The sequence below is a fragment of the Vulpes lagopus genome, chromosome 12, assembly GCF_018345385.1.
Source record: "Vulpes lagopus strain Blue_001 chromosome 12, ASM1834538v1, whole genome shotgun sequence".
Classification (NCBI taxonomy): domain Eukaryota; kingdom Metazoa; phylum Chordata; class Mammalia; order Carnivora; family Canidae; genus Vulpes; species Vulpes lagopus.
Genome location: NC_054835.1, coordinates 67,437,222 through 67,464,281, shown reverse-complemented (window position 1 = coordinate 67,464,281; position 27,060 = coordinate 67,437,222). Strand labels below are relative to the sequence as shown.

The 27,060-nt window shown below is 44.9% G+C and overlaps 1 protein-coding gene across 4 annotated transcripts in view; it reads left to right on the top strand.

The window, feature by feature from the left end:
• Positions 1–26,809, top strand: part of USP46 (ubiquitin specific peptidase 46) — a 59,846-nt gene extending 33,037 nt beyond the window's left edge. For all 4 annotated transcript variants that reach the window (XM_041725675.1, XM_041725679.1, XM_041725676.1 and 1 more), the window contains 5 exons: positions 8,513–8,589; positions 16,903–16,986; positions 19,134–19,331; positions 22,208–22,286; positions 23,384–26,809. In XM_041725675.1, the coding sequence (XP_041581609.1) occupies positions 8,513–8,589; positions 16,903–16,986; positions 19,134–19,331; positions 22,208–22,286; positions 23,384–23,485 (540 nt within the window). In that variant the 3' untranslated portion in view covers positions 23,486–26,809. The remainder of the gene's footprint in view (positions 1–8,512; positions 8,590–16,902; positions 16,987–19,133; positions 19,332–22,207; positions 22,287–23,383) is intronic.
• The last annotated feature ends 251 nt before the right edge of the window (positions 26,810–27,060 follow it).

Genomic DNA, 27,060 nt, shown 5'->3' with positions numbered 1-27,060 from the left:
ATATGGAGCCCCCTTTGAGTGATGTCTTCTGCCCAAGGCAAGCAGCCTTGAGATGGTGCTCCTGTCACAGTTGTGAAATCTCACAGTGGGCTTCAGCCCTCCAGGATCCCGAGCTGCACATTAGCCCCCAGGGAGCCTTGCCACTGTAGCCACCTCAGCTGCTAGTTCCTCCACTGGTGCAAAAACTCTTGTGCCAGCCTTCAAGGTTTCAGAAAACAATGATTTTTTTTCCCCTTGGCCTCACCCTTTGTAAATGTTGCTTGTGATTGCAGTGCAAATGTCAACTGAGAGATTTATGGAGACACTTTCACTCTGCAGTACACTTGGAGAGACCGTTTGAAGGGGGTAATTCAGTGCACACTTCCCTACATAACCTTGATCGAGGCACTTCAGAATTGCGGCCTGGGGATTTTCCAGACTGGCCTCAGCGCTCCTTTTGGCTGTTCTTTGCTTGGTTCATAAGATTTGCTGCGCCAATTGGAGCTTAATTTTGTTGTTGCTGTTGTTAACCCCCCTCCCAGCCCCCCTTTCCATTTAAGCTGAGTTTTTGCTTTACAAACCTGTGGTTTTTAGTGCTTCCTGGGGGCTTTAAGGCACATTTATATCTGTCACTAGAGCCAAAAGGTCGTCTAAAGAACTACTTTATTAAATACCAGTTGTTCGGCTCCTTCTTGATTCGTTTGCAGAGGTTGAAATGGATTCGAGCCTCTGAGCCCTTTACAGAAGAGGAGTGGGGATGGGGGATGTGGCCAGGGGAGGCCTCTCCCTTGCGATTCAGGGGGACTGTAGTTACCACCTCTCCAAAGCCCACAGCCCTGCTGCTGCTCGAAGGGCGCACTTTCGGTTCCTAGCTGATCATCGAGGAACCCCACCTGGCCACCTCTTCTATAAGCCAAGGAAAGGAGTCTGGGGATTAGAAGCCCATCTGAATATGATATTAATTACCCAGGCCCTTTGGAAAGCTCATGATTCGTATGTATCCCATACCTAGTAATTTGTCCTATTAATTGATCTGTAATTAATTGAACAGAAGAACATGTAGGATCGTTTAATTTTCCCAGATAACCTTTTTATTTTTTTTCCCCCCCAAAGTAACCTTTTAAACCAGTTTTGGGGGGAACTCAAGGCCCAGAACTGGGGAGAAGAAGAAACAATAAGATGTAGCCTGTGCTTGCTGAGAGTATTGTAGTCTTAGTGACATACATGTTTCCTTGGAGACAAGCTGTATTTTCACTTAGACCAGAATGAGATCCTTGTGTGTGGGAAGAAAATGGTTTCATTATCTGGCAGCTTTCTGGGGAGACGGAAAGGCAAAAGAAAAAAAAAATTGCTTGATCACCCATTGCTTTTGACTACAGCAGTCTGAGTCAGGGGGAGAGAAGAATTCTAATGGAAGGGTTTAGAGCCATGTGTTCAAATCCCCCAAGGGGCTGATCTGCTTGAGTTGTGCTTTCCTTTCTCACACTCTTAAATTCTGGAAGCAGCTTACACTGGGAATTGGGAAAGTTACAGTAACTTTTTTCATTTAGTTAATTAGGTTTGTACCTTTCTCCCCTCCCTAAAATAATTAAGAAGAGAAAAGATTTGCATCCAGCAGGAGACCATATTTCTCTGTCTTTGTGCCCTTCCAGTCAAGGCTTTCCTGGACTGGAATCTGATGCTCCCTCTCTGAATTATGTATGATTTCGGTTGGCTCTGATCTTTTTATTTTCTCCTAGAGAAGAATCATTTAGATTTAAAAAGTTTCACTAATTAAAAAAATATAATACCTATGGGATTATGTTTTATAGACCAGATACAGGAATGTATAAAAAGAAAATCATTTATCATTCTGCATCCAGATGCCACTGTTGGCATTTAGATATTTTTCCATTTGTTCAGCTATATATTCAGGCATTTAGTAAATGTTTATTGGAGACCCAGGAAAGGCTAGAAATTATTTTATGTACTAGGGATATAGCATTTAAAACAAACAAAAAAGATCGTCCCTCCTCTTTTGTTTACTAAATATACACACTTAAAGCTGTGGATTGCCCTTTAAGCACTGCTTTAGCTGCATCCCACAAATTTTGATTTTTCTTTTTCATTAGTTCAAAATATATTCTAATTTCTCTTGTGCTTTTTCTCCTTCAATCCATGTATCACTTAGAAGTATGTTGTTTAACCTTCAGTTATTTAGGATTTGCCTAGATTTTTTCCCTAATTTTATTGATTTCAGATTTAATTCTATGTGGTTAGAGAATATATTCTGTATTATTTCAGTCTTTTAAAATATGCTGTGACATGTGTTGTATCCTAACACATAGTCTATCCTGGTAAATCTACTTAAAAACAAGGTCTCTCAACCTTGGAACCATTAATATTTATTTTTTTAAAAAACATTTTATTTATTCATGAGAGACACAGAGAGAGAGAGAGAGAGGCAGAGACACAGGCAAAGGGAGAAGCAGGCTCCATGCAGGGAGCCTGATGTGGTTCTTGATCCTGGGACTCCAGGATCACACCCTGGGCCAAAGGCAGGCGCTAAACCGCTGAACCACCCAGGGATCCCCTGGAACCATTAATATTTAAAGTCAGATAGTTCTTTGCTGTGGGGGAGCATCCCTGGCTTCTAAACATGGTAGATGCCAGTAGCATCCCCCAGAAGGTGACAGTGAAAATAGTTCCAGACATTTGCTAAATTGTCCCTTGGAAGGAAAAGCTTCCTTGAATATGTATTTTATAGTTGAACAGAATATGTATTTCATTATTATTGAGTACATTATTCTAACGTTAGAGTTCTTCAGATTTTCTGTTTTTCTTGATTCTTTACCCCTAGTCTTTCCATTACTTGCTGAGAAAGGGGTGTTAAAATATCGACCTATGATGGTGAGGGCACCTGGGTGGTGCAGTTTGTTTTATTTTATTTTATTTTATTTTATTTTATTTTATTTTATTTTATTTTATTATTTATTTTTTTATTTTTTTATTTTATTTTATTTTATTTTATTTTATTTTATTTTATTTTATTTATTTATTTATTTTTTAAAAGATTTTATTTATTTGTGAGAGACACACAAAGAGAGAGAGTCAGAGACACAGGCAGAGGGAGAAGCAGGCTCCATGCAGGGAGCCCGACGTGAGACTCAATCCTGGGTCTCCAGGATCACACTCTGGGCTGAAGGCAGTGCTAAACAGCTGTGCCACCCGGGCTGCCCCTGGTGCAGTTGATTCTGCATCTGACTCTTGGTTTTGGCTCAGGTCGTGACCACAGGGTCATAAGGTCTACATCTTGGCTCCATGCTCAGCAGGGCGTCTCTCCCTCTCTGCCCCTCTCCCGGCTCGCTCATTCTCTTTCAAATAAATAAATCTTTTTTTAAAGATTACGACTCGCAAAGCAAAAACTGACAGAATTAGAGGAGGAAATAAAATAATAAAGTGAAATAATCCCATAATCATGGTTAGATTTTTATTTATTTATTTTAGATTTTATTTATTTTAGAGGAAAAGGAGAAAGAGAGAGAGAGAGAGAGAGAGAGAGGAGGGGCAGAGGGAATCCTCAAGCCGACTCCCTGCTGAGCACAGAGCAGGATGTGGGGCTCAGTCCCAGGACCCCCTGAGATCATGGTCTGAGCCAAAATCAAGAGTCACCCATTCAACTGACTGAGCTACTCAGGTGCCCAGTTTTTTTTTTTTTTTTTTTTTTTTTTTAAGATTTATTGATCTTACAGAGAGTGCATGCACACCTGAGTTGGGGGAGGGTCAGAGGGAGAGAGAATCTCAAGCAGACTCCCTGCTGGGTGCAGAGCCTGAGAAACGGGACACAATCTCACGACCCATAAAATCACAACCTCAGCCGAAATCACAAGTTCTTCCCTCAACCAGCTGAGCCCCCGAGGTGCCCCTCTTTTACTTTTTGAAAAAACTGCCTTATTGAGGCATACTATCTGCCATAAAGTTCATCCTTTCAGTAATTTTTAAAAATTTATTTATTTATTCATGAGAGACACAGAGAGGGAGAGGCAGAGACCCAGGCAGAGGGAGAAGCAGGCTCCTCGCAGGGAGCCCGATGTGGGACTGGATCCCGGGATCATGCCCTGAGCCAAAGGCAGATGCTCAACCACTGAGCCACCCAGGCATCCAGTAATTTTTCTTTTTTTTTTTTTTAGATTTTTATTTATTTATTCATGAGAGAAACAGAGGCAGAGACATAGACAGCGGGAGAAGCAGGCTCTTCGCAGGGAGCCTGACGAGGGACTTGATCCCAGGACCCTGGGATCATGCCCTGAGCCAAAGGCAGACACTCAATCATTGGGCCGCCCAGGTGCCCTCCTTTCAGTAATTTTTAAAGTAATTTGGTGAGTTGTGCAACTATCATCATAATCCAGTTTTATAAAACATTTTTGTTACACCAGTAAAATTCCTTGTACCCAGCAATTAATCTCTGTTGCAAGCCCCAGGCCACCACTAATGTTTATTCCATTAATGTTTGATGTAATTACCGGTATGGGTGGTTTGGGGCCTCCTCTTTATTACTCATTTTCTATATATTCCCCCTCAGTTTTTTATTTTTATGTTCCTCCTCCCTCGCTTTTAAAAAAAAATTAGGTTGATACATGTATATTTTGAATATATGTACATGTATATATGTATTTGCATAAACAATTCCATTTTAGTCTTCCTCTTGGTATATATTTGTGTGTGTTGTTTCTCCAGAGATTCCAGTATACATCCTTTACTTTTCACAGTCCACTTACAGTTAATAATGTCACTGTTTTACATAAAACATAGGAAGCTTGTAACCATACAGGTGCATATTCCTTCTGCCTGGCCCTGCCTTACGCGGTCCTATGCTGTAGTGTTGTATGTATTACATTTCTGTGTATTACAAACCCCATAGAGAAGTGTCAAAATTACTATTCTTAATGCTCTTCATTCTTTCTTGAGGATCTGGGTTTCCATCTGGTATCATTTCCCTTTGGCTTGAAGAACTTCCTTTAACCTTTTCTTTTTTGCAGTGCAGGTCTGTTAATAATGAATTCTCTTTATTTTGGCTTCATCCTTGAAGGATCTATTTATGGGCTTTTAAGAGTTCTGCATTGACAGTTTTTCTTTTTTAGCACATTAAAGATGTTGTTCTGCTGTCTCTGGCCTCTAATTTCTGATGAGAGATCAGCTTCCAATTGAACCATTCTTTTGTGAAATGTCATTTTCCTCTCAGATATTTTTAAGATTTGCTTTTTGCCTTTGACTTGTAGCAGTTTGACTGTGATGTGCCTTGGCTGGCCTACTAGCAGTGTTTATCCAAATACTTGGTGTTTGTTGAGTGTCTTAATCTATAAATGTATTTCTTTCACCAAGTTAGGAAATATTTCGCCATTATTTTTCAAACAGCTTTACTGCTCTTTCTCTCCTCTCCTTCTGAGACTCCAGTTGTATGTATGACATTTTCTAACAGTTCTCTGAGTATCTGTTAATTTTTATTTCAATCTTTCCTTTTTTCTTTATTCTTCTCATTGGTTAATTTTCTGTTGATCTGTCTTCAAGTCCACTTTTTATTTCCTCTGTCATCTCCAATTCATTGTTAAGTCCATCTGGCTTATGAATTTTTCAGTTCTGGAATTCCCATTTGATTCTTTTCTTTTTTTTTTTTTCTTCTCTGTTTCCCTGCTGAGATTTCTTATGTTTTGGTTCATTGTGAGTATATTTTACTTTACTGAGAATAGTTACAATAGCTTTAAAATTCTTCTAAAAAAAAAATTCTCGTCTGCTCATTTTAACGTCTACATCGAGGACTGGTTTCGATTGTCTTAAGAATGTCTCCTATTTTTCCTGCCTTTCACACATTTTGTAGGTTTGTTTTTTTTTTTTTTTAATTTTTTTTTATTTTTATTTATGATAGTCACACAGAGAGAGACAGAGAGGCAGAGACACAGGCAGAGGGAGAAGCAGGCTCCATGCACCGGGAGCCCGACGTGGGATTCGATCCCGGGTCTCCAGGATCGCGCCCTGGGCCAAAGGCAGGCGCCAAACTGCTGCGCCACCCAGGGATCCCCCATTTTGTAGGTTTGAATGGTATCTAGGACATTGAGGATGTAAAACTTGGGAGACCCTAGGTTCTGTTATATTTTTTCAGTGAGTGTTAATGTTTGAGTTCCAGCAGGCAGTTTATCTTGGTTGGATGCAAACTACAAATCTGTTTCTTAGGTGGCAGCTTGAATCTTGGGTCAGCCCTTTGGTCTCTAGCTGAGTGCTGTGAGTGTATGGACTCTGTGCATAAGCGGCTCAGTGGTCAACCAGAGATGTGGGCAGACAGGGTTGGGAATACCCTCCCAGTTCCTCCCCTTCTTGCCAGTACACATGGTCTTCCCAGATTCAGTTTTCTGATTCCAAGGCCAGACAGACTGTATTTGTTCCCAGATTCCCATCTAAAGGCTGTGTAACCATGAGCTTACTCTCTGTAACTCTTCTCCAGGTGTGGACTCCGCTTCCATCTGTTTGTGTGGTTTCCCCAACACCTTCGGGTAGCTACTTTTATTTATAGTTATCTGAGCTCTATAGTTTTTCTGGAGGAGTGTTCGAATGGCAAGATCTTAGTCATTGCTGGAGCCAGTCTTTCATTTTAGCGAGGGGGCGTCAGACAATAAAAAAAATACAAATAAAACATTTATAATATGAAGTAGTAGTATTGGTTACCTGTTGCTTTGCTTACAAACCACCTCAAAACCTCTGAGACTGAAATCAACTATCATTTATTATAATTCATTCAACTATGAGTTGGCCGAGGGTCACCTGATTTAGTCTGGACCTGGATGAACTTGTGTGTTTGTATTTTAGCTGGCTCACTTATGTATCTGCTGGCTGGCTAGGCATTTTGCTCTAGATTGGGCTTGGCTGGGGGACCTTAGAGAGAACAGCTCTCTTCCATGGGTCTCTCGTCTTCTTCCTGAGAATAGTGGGCTAGCCCGGGTTTATCCTTCTTACGATGATGACAGAAATGCAAGAGAGCGACTTCATAAGTGCTTGTTCAAGCTTCTGCTTATGACATGTCCTCTAACACTCCACTAGTCAAAGCAAGTCATTCAGGCTGAACTCAGAATCAAGGATGGGAAGCACATCTCTTGATGAGAGGATCTGTAAAGTCATATGGCAAAGAAGCCAGTGTAGGCAGTGGTGAAGATTGGGGGCCTTTCATACATCCTACCATAGAAGTAACAAGTGCCATTTAAAAAAAGGGCAGAATGATGGAGTGTGTGTGTAAATATATACATGCTTTTTTTATACAAAACTGGAATTAGCTTATATGCGGTTGTATAGCCTATTTATTCATGTAATATTGTATGATATCCACCATGTAGTGAACCATTCCAGTTCTTTGCCCATCTTAGGCCATTTATAATTTTTATACCCCTCTCTGACTTTTTGAGTGTCTATTTCTGAAAGCACTTTACATGTATTATTTTATCTTTACAACAGCTTGATGAAATAGGTACTCTTACTGTCCCCACTTTATAGATGAGGAAACTAAGGTACACCAGGGCTAAGTAATTGGCTTACAGTCATCTACTGCATAAGTGGCAGAGACAGGATATGGAACTGGGAAGTCTGTGTCCACATTCTACATCTCCTTTAGATAAGGACCTGCAGTAGAGTATTGGTCATAGGGTGGTTGTCACACTTAAGGGAGTGTTTTCTCATTTTGCTGCCAATTGACTGAATACTTCAAGGTTGTTTCTGTGCTAGTTTGCACCCCCTCCCCCCCAAGAGAGGAAAACACCAGGCTTGCCAGTGTACGGCTGGAATGCAAGCAGTTTTACTCAGGGAACGTCAGTAAGTACAAGAGCCAGGCTTGGTGTGGTGTTAACCGCAGGAGCTGAGAAACAGCTGGGTCAGTGAGCCAGCTGCTGAGAGCAGTCCACGGTAGGGTGGCCTGTGTGAGCCAGGGCTCCAGGCCAGCTCCGGGTCCAGCAGTTAGCACAGTTAGCACAGGGCTCTGCAAATGATGGCTGCTTTCCAAGCTTGGGGACAGCACGTGCGGTGAGTGTGACCCTCCAGCCCAGCACACATCAGGCTCCCTGGCCCCAAGCGCAGCTTGGATGATGAGGCTCGAGAGCGAGTGATTTCAGGGCAGACAGTCTGAAAGGTTGCTTACCTGAGTAGTGAGTTTTCGAAGTCTCTTGTCCTTTTTTCAATTTTTCTCCTGCTGTCAGTTTGGGCTGTATCAGTGTTTGTCTGATACTTCCTTCTTTGGAATGACGGGGAAGACGAATGGAGAGGAAGAGAAATCTGGTTGAGTGTTAATTATTAAAAGTTCTGAATCAAAGCTGGAACGGGACTGTGGTCAAATGAGAGTTGGGGATTTTCTCTAGATTGGGTTGTTTTTGGTGTAACTAGTTGCCAGTGAGTATACAAAACTGCACATGACTGTGACTGCATTTTGGGTTTTGGTTACCTATAAGTGTTCAAAATTTGACCTACTATGTCCATTATGTAGTTTGTACCTAATACTTTTTCTCTTTTTTCTTTGCTTCAGGTTAGTAGCAAAGATGAAGATTTTCTTGACCTTTCTGTCGATGTGGAGCAGAATACATCCATTACCCACTGTCTGAGGTAACCTCATGAATTCTGACTGTGATCTGAGCTTTTGATCAGGATAGTAAATAAGTGTGTGGGGGGGATATATTATATTTCCTCAGGAGGTAATCTTCCTTTCTGTTAAACCCATATAATCCTATTATTTTCTACTTCTTTCCCAAGAGAGATTAAAAATAAGTGTATGTGGTCTAGAGAAGAAGGATCCTGTGGAGAAGAAAGAGGATCAAGTGAAAGTCGTTAGTCATTATGTTTAAAAATAAATTTTAATCTTTAATATGGGTGTAGGCTCTGGCTTTCATCAATCTTGCTCTCACATCGTTGTCTCTGACACACATGATTAATAAACGCTACCCATGCCTACGTGACTCTTTCTTTTTCTAAGCTAATTTGAAAAATTAGGTACTCTTGAGCTGAGAACCCGTGAGGGAACTGCCTGTTTCTCCATCTTTGAGTGTTCTGTGGAGATCAGTGATGGAAAGAAATTCCTCCCTGTTAGGGTTGAGAGGAGGTAAGGAGCTGGGAGTGCAGAACAGTACGTGCCTGGGATTCCATGCATATTGTGTGTTGACTTGAACATTGGAAATGTGCCCAGAGTCAGTATAGAGACACGATTCCCTTTTCTCTTCTTTTATTCCCTTCTTCCCCCTCCTGCTTTCAGTAGGTCGTGAGGGCTTAGCAGCAGCCCAGCCCCACTCCAGACACTGGGCATGGCAGAGTGAGAATCAGAATGTATGTTCTAGGGGGAATCCACAGATGACAGCTGGTGCTTTGAAGGAATGAAGTAGGTCTACAGAGTGATTGGGTGTAGGGATTCCAGTGTGGACCTCGTGGTCCAGGCAGGCCTCCCGTTGCTTAGGATACCATAGCTCAGAGACATTGTATAGCGTTGGACAAGGCACTGTTGATATTTGTCAATGGTGACTGGGTGACAGAAGCGTTATTTCAGGAGTTCAGGTTACTTGGAACCTTTTAGGATAGGTTAAGGGGACTGGCTGTGGTAGTTGGCTGTTGGAAAGTCATCTTGCAGGGTGATGGCACTGGTGTCCACATGGAGAGCTTCTTGGTTCATCTGCATGTCATGTGTGGGGCTCGGGGAGCTGGTTGCTCTCTGGTTTCCAGGGGTCCAGGGCCTCCTCCACTCCCTGCACTGATGAGTTACCCAGTTACACAGCACTTCCTGCTGGAGTGGCCCACCAGCCCGTGTGTCCAAGGGCCTTAGGTATAGGGGCAAGTATGTTAACTCTTTATTTGGAATGTGTTTTGTAGGCTAAGGTGGCCTCTTTTTCTTCTAAATGGTTCTGTTTATAGCATGAGTTCCTAATATTCCTGTGAAAAGAAGCCTTTTTTTTTTTATTTCTCCAAGGTCTAATGATCACAGGGAGTGGAAAAAGTTATGGTTTTGCCCACTTTAGTTGCAGATGAAGGAATGGTAGGAAAGATACTACTTGCCTCTCCCCCCTCCTTTTTTACGAGTTTGAGTTGGGGGGAATTTGGTTAGGTTGACTGCTTCTCCTCCCTTCAAAGAAATTCCTGGGCTGCTCAAAAGGGCAGATGGCAGTGGCTGTAGCTTTGAGATCTCAGTCAGCCAGGTAAAAGGCTTACTGGTTAGTTATGATTTTAATCTTTGGAGAAACTTGTTATAAAGACATGTAACTCAGATTTATGTTTCATTTATTTATTTACGAAATGTATGTGTTGGTCATGCATACCTGACAAAGGCAGGCTGGAGGCATTTGGAGATGTTAAAGCTGGGATGGGAGAGGATGAAAGAGCTTTGGAATGCCTTTTATTTTTTAGATTTTTTTAAATTTTCAAAAATTTTTAAAGATTTTATTTATTTGAGAGAGTGAGCGAGCGAGAGAGCATGAGCAGGGGGAGGAGCAGAGGGAGAGGGAGAAGCAGACTCCTCGCTAAGCAAGGGAGCCCGCCATGGGGCTCGATCCCGGGACTCTGGGACCATGACCTGAGCTGAAGGCAGATGCTTAACCGACTGAGCCACCCAGGCACCCCAGTATTTTATTTTTTAAAAGATTTATTCATTTATTCCAGAGAGAGAATCTCACAGACTTCCCCCACGTGCAGACAAGGGGCTCGATCTCATGACCCTGAGATCGTGACCTCAGTTTGAAACCCAAGAGTTGGACACTCGGGGGGCTGAGCCACCCAGGCACCCCTAGATGCCTTTTAAGCAACACTAGATTTGCATCTGATCAGACTGACCAGGCTGGTATTCCCAGATCACTTGCCCTGCCCCTCTTTCACATCATCCCTAAAGTAGAACTTGACTGACTTCCCTATACCTGCCCTCACCCAGGCCTGAGATCTCACCACCATCCCAACAGGAAGACAGACCTGTGCTGGGTGTTGCCACTCACCCTCACGCCCGCGGAGCTCTGGCCTGGGAGCAGTGGCAGCTTTCTAACCTATCCCAAAAGAAAGAAGTGCCAGTGCCTGAGAAGGGCCCAGGGAATCAATGATGCCAGCTGGTCCCTTAGCGTTTTCCACCTGAGACAAAAGAGGAAGAATGGTTTTGGGCCCCTTCCATGGTTCCGTTTGGTTTGCATTCTTTAAGGGTCTGGTTTTCAAATCAGAACTATGAATTTTCTTCTTACCATCTGCATCTCTCCTGCCATGTCATACATTCTCTTTCTTTCATTCTGATGACCAAAAAGAAGCCAAAAATCAAGCTAAAATTGTAGGATTTGCATTGTAGGATTTGAGGTCCCTGCCACCTCCTTCCAGATGACCAATTAACAGTATGTTTTCCCTGCTTTGGTCCCAGAGGAATGATGAAATAAATAGTGGTTAAACTCAGGGTGCAGATCTCTAGAAACCGTTAAATCCTTAACGTAACGGAACTCGAACCCTGGCACCGCCGACCTCGGCACCATGTCTGAGGCAGGGTGAGCCAACTGTATCGTGAGTACCGAGACTGTTTTTCCTTTTTTTGAAAAGTTCAGGGATGGCCTCAGGCAAAAACTTCATATACGTGGAAGTTTATCTTAATTATCCTTCCATGGCCTTTTGGGTATTTTTTGCCTTTCACTTCGTGCCTCAGCCCCTCCCTGTGGCTCCTTCACAGAAACCTCTTTAAGCTCCAGGAAACCACTTCTCCTTCCCCTGTCTTCCTTGAGTAGAAAACACCTGTTCTCCCAGCACTGGGGAGGTCAGCTGGGAGGGACATAGCTATTCATTCTCCCTTAGCTCTATTTTAAAAATGTATCTTCTCTAAAATGAGTTCCTTTTCTACTTATTTTGAGAAACCTCCTTTATTTTAAAAATCTTGACACCCAGCGTGGGGCTCAAACTCACAACCCCAAGCACTCTACTGACTGAGCCAGCCAGGTACCCCTGAGAAGCTTCTCTATACTGAGTTTGTACGCATCCCCGCCAGCCATCCAGTGCCACGTGCTCATTTATTGATTTCTCTGTTCTATTTCTCTGATCTGTGTTTGATTATTATTGATATATAGTATTTTCTAATATTTGACATGTCTCATGGATTTCTTTTTTCCATCTTCTTTAATATTCGAATCAGTGGTTCTTACATTTTGGTGTCTGTGAGAAACTCACTTTGGAGAAGTTGACAAAATAGGGGCCTAGTTTCTATTCAACTTCAGTCAGCTTGGGTGTCTGTTTTTTTTTTTTTTTTTAAGGTTTTAATTTTAATTCCGGTATAGTTAACATGCAGTGTTATATTAGTTTCAGGTTTACGATATAGTGATTTAACAATTCTACACGTCGTTACTCAGCACTCATCATGGTGGATATACTCTTTTTTTTTTTTTTTTTTTTATTTTATTTATTTATGATAGGCACACAGTGAGAGAGAGAGAGGCAGAGACACAGGCAGAGGGAGAAGCAGGCTGCATGCACCGGGAGCCCGACGTGGGATTCGATCCCGGGTCTCCAGGATCGCGCCCTGGGCCAAAGGCAGGCGCTAAACCGCTGCGCCACCCAGGGATCCCCTCTTTTTTTTTTTAAACATTCTATTTATTGATGAAAGAGAGAGGGGCAGAGACAGAGGCAGAGGGAGAAGCAGCCTCCGTGCAGGGAGCCTGACGTGGGACTTGATCTCGGGACTCCAGGATCACACCCTGAGTCGAAAGCAGGTGCTAAACCCCTGAGCCGCCCAGGGATCCCGATATACTCTTAATCCCTGTACCTATTTCATCCCTCCCCTCCACACACCTCCCCTCTGGGAACCATCAGTGTGTTCTCTGTAATTACTAGAGTCTGTTTCTTGATATTTCTTCCTTTTTCTCCCTTTGTTTTTGTTTCCTAAATTCTGCATATGGGTGAAATCATAATGGTATTTGTCTTTCTCTGACATTTCGCTTAGCATTATAGGTCCATCCATGTTGTTGGCAATGGCAGATTTCATTCTTTTTTTTATGGGTGAATAATATTTACAGCTAGATAATACACACACACACGCCTTCTTTATCCATTCATCTATGGAGGGACACTTGAGCTGTTTCCATAATTTGGCCCTGGCTGTATCCAACCTCCGTAAGCCTGGGCCTCTATTTTTAATTAATTTTCTAGGTGATTCTAACACTACCAGAGTTTGAGATCCACTGCTCTAGATCTTTGCTGCTCAGGCAGTGGTCCTTGGGCTAACAACCATCGGTATCACCTGGGAGCTCATTGGAACAGCATCTTAGGTTGAATGAATGAATGAATGAATGAATGAATGAATGAACCAGAATCTGCATTCAGACAAGATCTCCAGGTGATTCAAATGCATGTTAAGGTTACAAAGCGCTGGGAACAGCGGCTCTCAGACTTCCAAGCCTGCGAGAGCCACCTGGGAAGCTTTACGCTCTCAGCCTTCCAAGCATATTGGAACCACCTGTTCTACCTGGAGAGCTTCTGATGTAATTGAGTGGGGGCCAGAGGCAGGGATTAGGCGTTGAGATGGTTTTTGAAAGCTCCCCAGGGAATTCTAATGGGCAGCCAGGAGAACTGCTGATGTCATCCTTAGAACAAAGCTTCCCAACTGGTGTGCCATAGGAAATAGGTTACAGGTGTGTGTTGATCCCCCTGCACTCCTGGGAGGCCGCGCCGAGCCTGGAGCTGCCAGGGCTCCAGGGCAAGCTGGAGGAACAGCCACATCAGTTTGCCTTCTCCACGATGCCATTTGTTATGTGGATCATGACATGACAGTTATCGAGAAGCATTGCTTGAGATTTTTTTTTTTTTTAATCAATTACTGGGAGCAGCCGTGTGGCTCGGGTGGTTAAGCATCTGCCTTCCGTTCAGGTCGTGGTCCTGAGTCCCCGAGTCCGGCTCCCCACTCAGTGAGGCGTCTGCTAGTTCAGCTCCCTCTGCCCCTCTCCCCATCCCCCTGTGCACATGCTCTCTCTGTCTGTCTCTCAAATAAATAAAATCTTTAAACAATTGAAAATAAAAATCAATTTCTGATCTATTGTGCTGAGTGGAAAAGTTACGATTGTAATAAAAAAATGTATCAAACATGGACGTTACCTTGGACACACACAAGCTGTCTTTACAATAGTCTTTCCACCCAGAAAGTCTTTCTTCAGTTTTTCAAATTTCCTTGTATACACTTTTATAAGGTTTCATAATTTCCTTTGTTAAGACGTCTACTTCTTACTAGATTTATTCCCGGAGTATATTTCTGAATGACGTTTGACTGTTCCTATGACTCTTTTTTAAAGAAATACAGTTTTGTGCTTTCCTGCAACTTTGTGCTTTGGTCATTATTCCTGAGCCTCAGAGAGGCCTCTGTACTCACTCCCTCCTCTTTGACTTTCTCCTTGAAAGGTTTCCTCAACCTTTGTTGCCTGCTTTTATTCCAGCAGCTGGTCAGCATCTGTACAGACAGACCTGCTCTCCCTCTGAGTTACCCGCTGGGGTCAGCGCCTTTCCTAAGCTAGCCTCATTTTCCAGTTCTCAGTCCACAGGTGCCCTGGAAGCATTACTGTGTCTCTCTCGTAGCGTGAGCCCCTGGCCAGCTGGGGCGGGGCAGGAGGGTGGTCATTTGTAAATGGGGCCTGCTCATGAAGTACTAACTTCTGCTGTATTTCCACCTATCTGGGTCTGCCAATACTTCAGGAAACTTTATTTGAAAAACAAGAGTAGAAAGTATTTAATTTCTTATTCACTGCTCCGCTAGCCTTGATTATCCTGGCTCTTGAGCTGGATAAAGAGTTAGATCTGCGGTAGACATCCCAACGATGTGAATCTCCATCATCACCCAAACTCTCCTCCCCCTTTCCCTGCCCCCCACGCACCAGTTCCACCCCAATCCTGTGTAGGCCAAGAAAAGTGTTCACATCCGTTATTTCCAGAGTTAGCCTGCGTTCATTCAGCTGAGTCTGAGCCTCTCTTACGCACCAAGCACCCGAGATCTGAGAGTAGAGTGTAATTGCCTTCTAAATTGTTTTCTTGCCTCTCAGCCTTCCAATCCTTCCTCCACAGTGCTGTCGGACAAGGTGTTCCTCAAAAGCACTGTCTGATTATGTCTCTTCCTTGCTAAGATCGGTTAGTGGAATTATAGAGCTTCCGAGGCCCACCCTGTCCCTTGCCTCCATGTGCCTCTGCTGCTGCGGCCCCTGTGTCTGGGGTCCTGGACACACCTTCCCTCCTGGCATACCTTCCCTCTTCGAGAACCTGACTTCATCCTCATCCCTTGGAAATGACTTGCATTACCCCAGTTCAGGTTCATCTCTCCTTCCTCTGTGCTTTCCCCTGGACTTTATATGCGTGCTTCTGTCCTCACCCAGCCAACGGATGGAGTGCCGTCCTGCATCGCGCCTGTTCTGCATGCTGGGGATGTGGCAGTGAGTGAGATGGACACAGAGAGGGGAGGCAGGTAATCAAATAAATAGGAAGATGGTTTCAAATACTTGCTAAGTGCTCAGAAGAAAACAAGACAGCAAGCAGGATAGAAGCTGAGTGGATTTGCAGAAGGTGGGCAGAGGAATCTTCTCCCAAGAGGTGACATTTATGCTGAGCTCTGAACAATGAATGGAGCCAGCCACAGAAGCATCTGGAAAGGAGCTGTTTAGGGAAGCAGCACCTGTAGAAGCCAGGATGGCTGAAGGCCAGTGATGGGATAGGGTAGGAGCTGAGGTCAGAAGAACAGTCGGGTCTGAGGACGGAGGGCCTGTTGGCCATGGCAGGGTATCTGGATTGCATTCCTAAGTGTCCTGGGGAACTGCCGGGGGGGGGGGGGGTATCAGTGGGAGAATTGTGTGGAATGATATTTTTTTAACCTACACTGAACACTGCCTGTTGTAAATGGCTCACTTGTGCGTGTCCAGTGGCCTGGGGGGCAGCGTGAGGGCAGGTGCTTCTGCGAGCCCCCAACACCAAGGCCAGAGTAGTGTTGATAAACATTTGCATAGTGAATGAACGAGCAATCCGGGTTTTCTTCCGATAAGCTCTGTTCAAGTGTGTGAGTCAATAACAGCATGTAAATAACATTTTCTGTTTAATAAAATCTGATCATTCTGGTGCTAGGACACTCCCTGTGAATAAAGAAATATCACAGGCTTTTTCAGGACTCTAGGGTATTATTATATTCTGGATGTTCTTAGCCTTTGAAGCAGTACCACAGGAATGTTAAGTAGGATCTCAATGACCAGAAAAGAATGAGAAGCCATGACATTTAAAAAATGAAAACTATAAGTGGTGCAGTAAAACCTCCTGATAGGGGTGGCTACAGATATAACACTGCAGTGGCGTTTGTTCTCAAAAGGAGCCGAAGTGCAGGGGGTGCCGGGGAGCGGGGCATTGTAGGAAGCGGGCATCTCCTTCCCGTAATTAGGGATTTTCTTAGTTCAATCTAAGGGCAGTTGTATATGATTTAAATTTCATTATCTTTACCTTTGTGCTCTTTGAAAATGTAGACCACCTGAGATACACCGTTTTTCATTACACGATAATATCGCCTTGCATTTTACGTGATTGACTTTTCTGGGGACCTTTCAGTGTAACGATGGGCGTTTATAATAGTATTTATCTCTTCTAATTTGTAATCTCCAGGTTACAGGTAGTTTTGTTGAACCTTGAGATTTTTTTTTTTTTCTGAATCATTTGGAAACCTTGATTTATATTTGTCTGTGGTCCCGTGAAATATAGTTCTCCTCGAAAATCTCCAGTGGTGAACTCCTAACCCAGGGCAGCAGACGCTGTCCAATGGCAGTCATAGCAGCCACTCATCAGAAAGATCTTTTCTCATTACTTCTTTCCCCACGTCCACTTAAAAATGGCCCTAGGTGTAATAAAGGGTTTAAAACGTGGTACGCCACGTACATTTTGGACTGTTTTCTGAGCTGAAAATATTTTTCTCTGCAGGGATTTCAGCAACACAGAAACCCTGTGTAGTGAACAAAAATACTATTGTGAAACATGCTGCAGCAAACAGGAGGCCCAGAAAAGGTGCGTAAAGGATTTAGCCCAGGGGGTGGCTTTGTGTTGAGGGAAGGAACCGTGTCTGATTTTTGAATCCCAGTTCCGTGGGCTCGTGGCCAAGTAGCTTTGGAGAAGTCAATTGCCTTCCTCCCTGGAGAAACCAGGGAAAGAATGCCTCCCTTGGAGCCTTGTCCATTTGCGTGATTGTTGGATCATTTGCTCATTCATTCCTTCATTCAGCAAATGTTTATTGTGTGCCATGTGCCAGATCCTGTGTGGGGTGAACGAGTGGTGATCATATAGAATTACTATCCCCTTGGGATGAAAGGCAAGTTATAAAAAAAAAGAGCTTAGCATTATAACCCATAGTAGATCTCTAGTAATGTTGATATTGCCTAAGTATCGGAACTTCCTATCCAGAGACACAAGAGTTTAAAGAAGTTAATCATTTAATATGGAAACACGAGGAAATCAATAACACATCAGTTATATGGATAGGTGATAAGAAAGCATCACGTTCTGAACTGATAGAGGATCCATGGTTGCCTGTCCTTTTACTACCAGCAGCCGCTTACAGCCCCTGGACAGTGTGCGATAGATAATCAGGGATTCTCTGTTATCTGCCCCAGAAGTCAAGAAACTTGACATGTTAATTATCCCATGAGGCCTCACTGTGAGTTAAGCTTGCCCTGCCCACGGTTGTGGAATATTAAAAATAACTCGCAGAAGCTCATTACTGCTGTCTGAAACCTTCAGGGGTCTAGAGCTGAGGTGGAAATAATTTCTCTGCCCAACCTCCTCCGCTCTTTCCCCCGACTTGACGCGCACGTCTTTCCTTGCTGCATCAGAGCTTATGAAAGGTTAGTCATCCTGCCAGATGGGAATGGAGGTGATAGGCTTTCGTGAGTGATCAGGGCAGCTCGTTTCTGCTCCCGGTCCTTAGCCTCTGCCCAAGGCCAGCCGGCCCTTCCCGCGTGGGATGGAGGTGCGTACTGCTCAGCCCTGGAGGTTTTATGGGTTCGAGTATTCTGTGTTCCTGTGAAATGTGGGGTTCCCCACGATTCTTAGGTTTCTTTTCCTTAAGACTTTATTTATTCATGAGAGACACAGAGAGGCAGAGACACAGGCAGAGGGAGAAGCAGGCTCCATGCAGGGAGCCCGATGTGGGACTCGATCCCGGGACCGGGATCATGCCCTGAGCCAAAGGCAGACACTCGACCACTGAGCCACTCAGACATCCTGATTCTTAGGTTTCTGCTGATGTTGTCATATTGCTTATTATTTTTTTTTCATATTGCTTATTTTTACAATTGGGGTTTTACCTCCATAGATGCCTGAACAGTAGTCTTTTAAAATTTGCCCTTTTCAAATAACATGCATTGAAAATGTATATAAGCTGGGCAGCATTGACGCTGACTCAGGATGGAAGGTGACCGAAGTTCCTCTATGCTAGCAGAATCATCTACATAAAATGTTTTTGTGATTTTTTTTTTAAAACTGAGAAATATTAATGGTCACCTGGTGAAAAATGCTTTCTGTGTTCATGTGAGTTTGGGAAAGGCTGCATCAAACAAGAAGGAACAGTTCCTTTCCGGAAGGATCTCTCAAAACCTCCAGTTTGCCAGTGTGCAGGGAGGAGCCTCAAAATAGGTGGCCGCGGAACCCCAGCCTCGAGTGCTCCAGCAAGCCGGTTGGGGAAAGGTGGCCCTAAGCGCCTCCCTCCTCTGAATGAGGCGTACAAGGGGCTCGCATCTTTTTTTTTTTTTTTTTTCTCAAAAGCTGCCACCTGTCCTCTCCGCTGTCTCCAGGTGGGGTGGAGGGAGGTGGAGCCGTCCAAATATCGTTCCTTTTCTGGAAGGCACCAGGCAGTAAGGGAGAGCTACCGGCCGTCACATTTTTAGCGCTCCGACGATTCAAGACTGTCTCATTTGACCAAACAGAAACAGAGACCTGCTGTCGCACTTGGCTCTCGCTGGCTGTGCCCCAGTTAGCCGAGCAAAGTAGGTTAGGCCAGTGTGTGTAAGCAAGCGTGCTTGGACTCCTGCAAGTGGTTTGGCTGTTTGCTGGCTCGAGGTCCGGGAGACCCCGGCCTGCCCTCCATCCGTGTGGCCGCAGCGTGTCTGACCCCCGAAGGCCGCTGGGGACGGCTGATGTTCTGTTTCGTGGTTTCTCAGGATGAGAGTGAAGAAGCTGCCCATGATCTTGGCCCTGCACCTGAAGCGGTTCAAGTACATGGAGCAGCTCCACAGGTACACCAAGCTGTCCTACCGGGTGGTCTTCCCGCTGGAGCTCCGGCTCTTCAACACTTCCAGCGACGCCGTGAACCTGGACCGCATGTACGACCTGGTGGCCGTGGTGGTTCACTGTGGCAGGTGAGGGCAGGCGGGGGGCGGGGCCCGGCCCCAGCTGCACCTTTCCCTGGGCCGCGGGACTCCGCGATGCCGGCCCCTTTTAACAATGTCATCCAAGCTCTTCTTTGTCATTGCGAGAAAAATCTAAAATGTGCTGGTACAAATATTCTTTGTGTGGTGTTCAGCGTTTACCCCATCAGAAGAAAGAGAGCAAGAGAGAAGAAGGTCCTAGTTATGGAGATGTGGTGTGTTTGGCTGAAAGTCCTTTTGAGCAGATATCTATATATTTTTTTATCCCATAGCTATAGATACAAGCGTGGAAAAGTCCGCTGACATGCACCTGTTTGCCATCCTTTGCTCAGCTGGGACGGGTTCGTGTTCTCCCCCCGCCCGCCGGGGGTCTGGGGTGGGGCACGTCCCCCAGCAGGCATGTTTTCTTCTCCGTCTATGTGGACTGGATTTCGGTGCACATGTCTTGACGGGAGGGCACGTGGTTGCCCTCGGAGGAGGGGACTGACTGACTTCTCCCCCCACACGGTCAGAAACGCAGCTTCGCCTCCGCAGCACCTCGTGTTTTGCCCCCTGCAGGGTGACTTGAAGTCACAGGATGCTTTCCCACATTCTAGGGATCCTGGGTGTCGGTCAGTAATAAGCCTGCTTCCTGTTTGTCCCCGAGCAAGGGTCCTGCCGGCAAGCACACAGGAGCCTGGTGATCTGGACACTGGCTGTGAACGCTGGGTGGGAGCCCTCAGCAGGAGGGGGAAGGAGGTCCGGGCTGGCGGAGCCTGGGACCTGGGGGCCATGTGGCCGAGGGGGCTCGGGGGCTGCTGCGAGCAGGCAGTGCGGACACAAGTGCTCAGATGTGTAGGGCACAGGGGGGTTTCAGTAGGGATATCTGGGGTGGGGGGGACTAACCGCTGGGCCGCTGGAGAGGATGAGGTGGACACTGTCAGGGGGACCTGCAGGACGAGTGGAGCCTGGATTCTGGAACAGTTTCCATAAGGGGGGCAGGGGTCAGAGCAATCCTGGTGTCGGGGGTCGGAGGAGCCCTGGCGTCAACTCACTCATGCTACTACTACCTGGCCTTCATGAAATCTTCCCCACCAGAGGTGGGATTGTCCTCCCCCATGGAGCAGGGCCGGCCGTGCACGCGGGCCCCATGTGGCCTTTGGCTGTGGGCACTGGGAAGCCCAGAGGTCGGGGAGCTGAGCCCTTCCTCATCCGTGCCGCGACCTCCTGGCCCACAGGTGCAGCAGGTGCACAGTCCCATTCACGCATTCCTACTGCGAGTTATTCTTTGAACACTTGTGTCTTAGGTTTGTGGCAGGGTCTGCGGGTATGTCCGTGACCACGAGCCCTGTCCTCATGAAGCTGAGGGTCCAGTGGGAAAGGTAGGTCATAAGGAAACACCCCGGCCTGTCCGCACCAAAACCAGACCCACCGGGAGATAACTTGTGAGGTTGGTGAAGGCTGTGAGGAATGAACGAGGAGGCACCTCTTCAGGGGAGGTGATCGGCGGGGAGGGAGTAGCTGCCGAGGTGACATGTGGGCTGAGGCCTGGGGGGTGGAGTGGGCCAGGAATGCCCGGCTTGCGAAGTACTTCAGGCAGAGGCCAGCAAGGGCAAAGGCCGAGACGTGAAGAAGCGGCGTGTGAAAACAGCCAACCGGTGGGGCAGGGGTGGTGGGGGGGGTGATGGTGGAGGGGTGGGGGAAGAACAGCTGGATGACCTGGGAGAAAGGAGGCAGGAGCAGATCGTGTGGGTCATCCTGTGTTTAAAAAAAGCACATGGGCATCTGGCTGACTTGGTTGGTGGGGCGTGAGACTCTTGATCTTGGGGTTGTGAGTTCGAGTCCCGTGTTGGATGTCGAGATTACTGGAAAAGAAAGCAAGCCGAGGCAAATCCAGCTTTTGAACTTTAATGATGGTACACCGAAAAAACAAAACCGGACTTTAGATTTAGGGTTAAAGCCCCTCTGTTGTGCAAATCTAGCCACACGGTAACAGCAGTCTAATTCTGCTTTTTTTCCCCCCATATTGTGTGATACATACCTTTCCATTTTAGGACTTGTTCATATACATTATGGTCTGACGTACTTCTAAAACTCTGATGATGCCGCTCCTCAAAATGCCCCGGTGTCTTCCTGGCTGGCCCACTGCAGAGTCCACAGTTTTAACTACGCGACCCCATGCCGCGGCGCCCATGGGGCCTCCTCCCTCCCCTCTCCCTGGCTCACTGGGCTCTGGCTTCCTTGCTGTTCCGTGAGCACACCAGGAACCCCCTCCTCTCTCCCCACGCCCAAGACCTTTGCACTTGGCCATTCCCTGTTCCCAAAACTTCCGTCACATAGTCCCCGGCTTCTCACTATCACCCGCGTCTCTTGGGGAAATTTCCTTCTGCTCAGATCTCATGTTAGCAGAGAGGCCTCTGTCAACACTTCCCTCCGTCACTCACCATGCGGTTACTCTGGCTTTATCCTTCATGGCACTCATCACCCCTTGACATATCTTTTCGTTTAGTCATTGCCCATCCAACCCTTAACCCGAGAAAGTGGGGACTTTGTTTTCTTCACTGCTTTTTTTTTTTTGGTCTGGCACAGAGTAGGTGTACAGGAATTATTCGTTTTTATCTGTTGAGTTTGAATATCTGCTTTCCAGAACCATTGGACTGTGGGTCTTTAGAAGACCGATGCTTTTGCATCCTTGCAAAACAGTCCCTTGTGTTCAGCACAGCACCGCCACGTGGGTCTTCCTCCATAAGTTGTGGCCAAGCAGAAGCGGGTGTGACCTGTACCCGTTCTCTGTCCTAGTTTGTTCTAGCAAATCCCTGCTTATAGAGAGCTGCGTAGTTTTCTAAAGAGGTAAACGTTAACTCGATGACTTGTTTGTTCTTTTCCAGTGGTCCTAATCGTGGGCATTATATTACCATTGTGAAGAGTCACGGCTTCTGGCTTTTGTTTGATGATGACATTGTAGAGGTTGGTATGCACGGGACTCTACAGTGGGGCGGGGGCGTGCGCAGACTGTATTTTGGGGCTTGTGTATGTGTGGGCATTTCCTAACATAGGGCGGTTTTCCCATAATCTGGCTTGAAAACAACTTACGTTTCTCTCAAAACTAGATTTTGCTGCTCTTCGTTCTCTGTGGAAAGGGAGGAAGGAGTGTGATGTGGGGGCTTATTCATACCGTGCTCTTGTTAACTGACCAGCTATAGATGTGGGATCTCTGAAATCACATTTTTATTTGTATTTATTTATTTTTTTTTTAAAGATTTTTTATTTATTTATAGAGACAGAGAGAGAGAGTCAGAGACACATGCAGAGGGAGAAGCAGGCATCATACAGAGAGCCTGACATGGGACTCGATCCAGGGTCTCCAGGATCATCCCCTGGGCTGCAGGACCTGGTACTAAACTGCTGTGCCACCGGGGCTGCCCAGAAATCACATTTTTATTGAGTCCCATTTTCCAGTGCACCTGAAGCCCTCTCTAGTACAAACCAAGTAATAAATAAAAGATTCTATTCAGATTCTTTCATTATACCACATTTTCCTCATATTGATTGTAAAAAAACCAACACTTTTTTCAGTCTGTGGGACCTACAAATCTTTATATCGCACTCAAGTGCTCCATATATTGATTTTGTGGTAAAGCAGTACTAGCTGGAGAGAATTCCACACTCGGACAAGGTCCACTTTAGCTCCTAGGGTGACACTAAAGGCAATGAACTTTGATGATCTAACAGAATTAGGGTTATTCCCAAGCCCCCGCCACCTCGTCCCCTGCCCCCCCTCGTCCCCCCCGTCCCACACACCATTTGGAAGACAGAGCGCTGGCTGCTTCAGAGAGGGCCCACGCGTGGTGGCCTGATAGATGGAAGGGTGGCTTTCCTCACGATTTATGTCATCGTGCCCCTTTGTCAAATCTGCGGAATTACCCATTCGCTGTCGGAAGTTCCCAGTTGTCATTTTAGAACAGCGTGTCTTACATCTGATTGTTCATCCCAATTCGTTTTGCCTTCCTTCCCTCAGTCATCACGTTAAACAGTTGTATTGTTTCGTCTCTCTTCTGTTGCAGAAAATAGATGCCCAAGCTATTGAAGAATTCTATGGCCTGACATCGGATATATCAAAAAATTCAGAATCTGGATATATTTTATTCTACCAGTCAAGAGAATAACCTGAAGAGCTGCGGGACTAATTCCATATGGGGCAGGGTGTTCAAAGCCCTCTCACCTGGTTTCCCCGCAGACTTTCCTCCCCAGCGGCCCACCAGTGGTGTTATGCCAAGTCCAGTGGTCTGGCTGTGTTAGACTTTCTCTCCCTTTGGTTTTTTGTTTTTTGTTTTTTTTTTTTTTTTTACAAGCAGCACTACTTGTGGTTTTATTTTAGTCTGAGGTAGAGTTTAACTGCAATCAGATCGTAGTAAGATGCGTATGAGTAACAGTTGCTAATTTTAGGATCGGGTGAATGTTCCACCACTGGCTGTGTCTGGCTGAATCAGAGTGACGTGTCCCGCGAATGTACAGTCCACGTCCCGAGGGCCTCCCGGGATGGCGTCTCCATGCATTCCTTTCACGTGTCCCTGGAAGCTCTGCTCCCCTGTTGTAGCCGCCCTGCCTCCTGTCTGACAGAAGGACAGAAGAAGAGTTAGGTAGATGTTCGCCTTTCAGGGCCGCAACTCCAGCTTTACGTCTGTGCAAGTGAGAACGTTTTAAAAGTGAGTAACCTCAGCACTGAGGTCCTCCTCCAGGTGGAGACGGGGTGAGGAGAAGCTGTGCCCGGGCTGGGCTCACCCAGCCTGAAGAATCGCCGAGGCCCAGAAGGTGGGGGGCTCAGGGCAGGCAGGGGCAGGAGACGGAGGCTTGTGTGGACAAGTGAAAAGTTACTTTTCTTATCTTTCTACCAAAACCACGTGTCAGGAAAAGAACCCTCTGCTGTTCGTTTGTAGTGACCGTCCCCTCCCGTGAGGTCCTGTGCGTTGCATCTGTCCTGTCTCTGGCCCCGCTAAGCTATCCCAAGGCGTCCCCCCAGCTGGGTGTTGTGCAGCCTGTGGTCGCGGGGCTGAGATGCCACGGGGACTGCCCCCCGGCACAGCTGTCGTCCCCCAGTCAGCACCCATCCTTCTCTGTCAGGAAGGACACAGGCACTGGGCCCTCACCGCCTAGGTCCACCTGTTCACGCTTCAGCCTGTTGACTGAGGCGCGGGTGGGCCACGGGGCCACCATGGAACCTTCCCTACAGGGATAACCGGAGTTAGCTGGGCATGAAGGGGGGTCACAGGAAGTGTGAGTGGGTGGGCGGAGGGGCGAACCAAACGGTGGCGTTTCTTTGGCTCAGACTCCTAGAATGCTTGACGAGACGGTTTTTTTTTTTTTTTGGTTTTTTTGTGGAAGAACCTCATCTCACTGTAGTTACTTTTACCTTGTTCACTTTTGTTATATATGTATTTATTAGATCATTTAAGTATTGGTACCTTTTATTAAAAGGGTCAATTTGGTGTTTTGCTGTTAGCTGGTTTTTGGATTCTTACAAACACTCTGAGTCATAGATCTTGGCTTCCTGTGGGAAGTCAGTCGACTTCCATTCACTCTAATATACTGTGAACATATTATTTTGTTACCTAATAAATCAGCGAACGAACATGCAGATGTTTGGAATAATGTGAACTAAAATTGAAATCGAAAATGTTGGTGGCCATTTTGTAACAAGAGCATAGCACTTTATCTAGATGAAAACTGGATTTCTTGTCTTTGAGATATCTTGAACTGTTTATTGCTCAGAACCTAAATAAGCATGCCGACGCTTCATTTGTTCATGCTTGAAGTGAAATGTTCTACTTTTCACTGGAGAAGACAAAAACAGGGTGATCTTCATGTTATTGTTTTATACAAGTGACGAAAATATACCTTGCCTTGTTTAGAGGCAAATTCATATTTATAAACATTTTGTCTTTTTTTTTTTCCTCCATGAAACATATGCAGTAATCACTTACCTGGAAGGTGAGTATTTATTCTGTTTTTAAGGAGACACTTTGCAATTGGAGATGACTGATAGAAGAAACTGTTTGTACTATATCTTACCCATGTATCTGACCACAGGTTGCAAAGTTTAAAAAAAAGAAAATGGTTCATATCTAATATATTTGGAACTGATTCATAAGAAAAACTATTAAAATTATCTTTGAAATGACTCTTGAAGCTAATTTATTAGAAAACAAAAGTTTCGATTGGAAGCCTACAGAAGTAAATATCTAAATGCTAAGTTGTAGATTCAGTGCATTTCCATTATTATTATTATTATTATTATTTTTATTATTATGTGTGTAAAGAATTTTCCCTAGTGACTAAACAGAAGACATTGAAAGGATCAGTTAAAATTCAGTATTCCTGGATAGAGGTTAGAAAAAAAAAAAAAAAACAAGTATGGAAGATAATGCAAAGGCATTAAAATGATTGTGTGATGCATGAAGAGAAGATTGGAGAAAGACCAAAACACACTCATCCACTGCTACTCTATCAGATTTTTAAGCTGTAGAGCTATCTGGTCATTTCTTTCTCTTCGGTAAATGAAACACTAGGCAGCTACATTTCCCCCAAATCATTTCACTTTACCTAAAGACAGTAGCAGGCAAACACATTATTTTTCATCCCTCATTCATTGTGTAAAGCAGAGAACGGTGTGAGATGTGTGAGACCATTCTGAGGTCAACGATAGCACAAAGGCTCAGCAATATTCCCAGCACAAAGGCTCAGCAATATTCCCTCAAATGGCAGGGGTTTTGTGTGTCATTTTCTGGCAGGAGTGAGTAGGCCTGCTGTATTTCTTTTAACTGCTGCGGGTTTTAAAAGAAGTCACAGTGTTTTCCACTTAAAAAAGACAGGACACATTTGCTTTATTGGTTACTTTCTAGCTGAGCATCTAGATTATGGTACAGTTGGCTTAAAGGCATTTGTTTAAAAGCCAGTTTTGGCAAAATGAATGACATCCGGTCCTACTACATGGATACATTTTCCATTCCAGGGCAGCATGAAGTGGACTGGTTCTCAGAGAGCCAAGGAACAACACAAGAGGATGTTGGCTTAAATTGGCAGGCAGTCGTATTTGGTTTTACAGCCTGGCATATTTTGGATTTCAGATGAAATGGGAAAAAAAAAAAATGACAGGAATGGTCCCTATGCATTTATTTTCATGGATATGCTTAATTTCATGGGCATGCCTAACAATGAACTATGTTCTAACTGGAGCTTAGGACTTATTTTAGATATTGGAGTGTAGCTTTATTACAGATGGATTTTATCTTTAAACATTGCATTTTGATCAACTTTGTATATTCACGTGTATTAAAATATCGTGCACTAAATGTTTTGCCCTCATTTGCTATTATATGGTCAAGGCATTTATTAGCACTATTGTGATTAACTCATGTAAATGGCATGGGTCAGGGAAAATTATTTCCTACTTTTCTGCCTAATTAAATTTCTGTTTTCCAGTATTACGTTAATTTATTTTTTGGCCTCCATTTCTTTGTAACCAAAATAGTTACTGTATTTGTGTGGCATTCATTTGATTTTGTTGCTGAAAAGGTTTAGTTTTTATTTAAGAATAATCTGTACCTTAATTTTTTTTAATGTAACCAATTCAAGCACTTTAAGCAATAACGTCAATCTTGTGAAATTTCAATCAGTTTAACACCCCGCCTCTAAAATTGTTTGCAAAAAAAAATAATAATAAATAAATAAAATAGGAATTCTC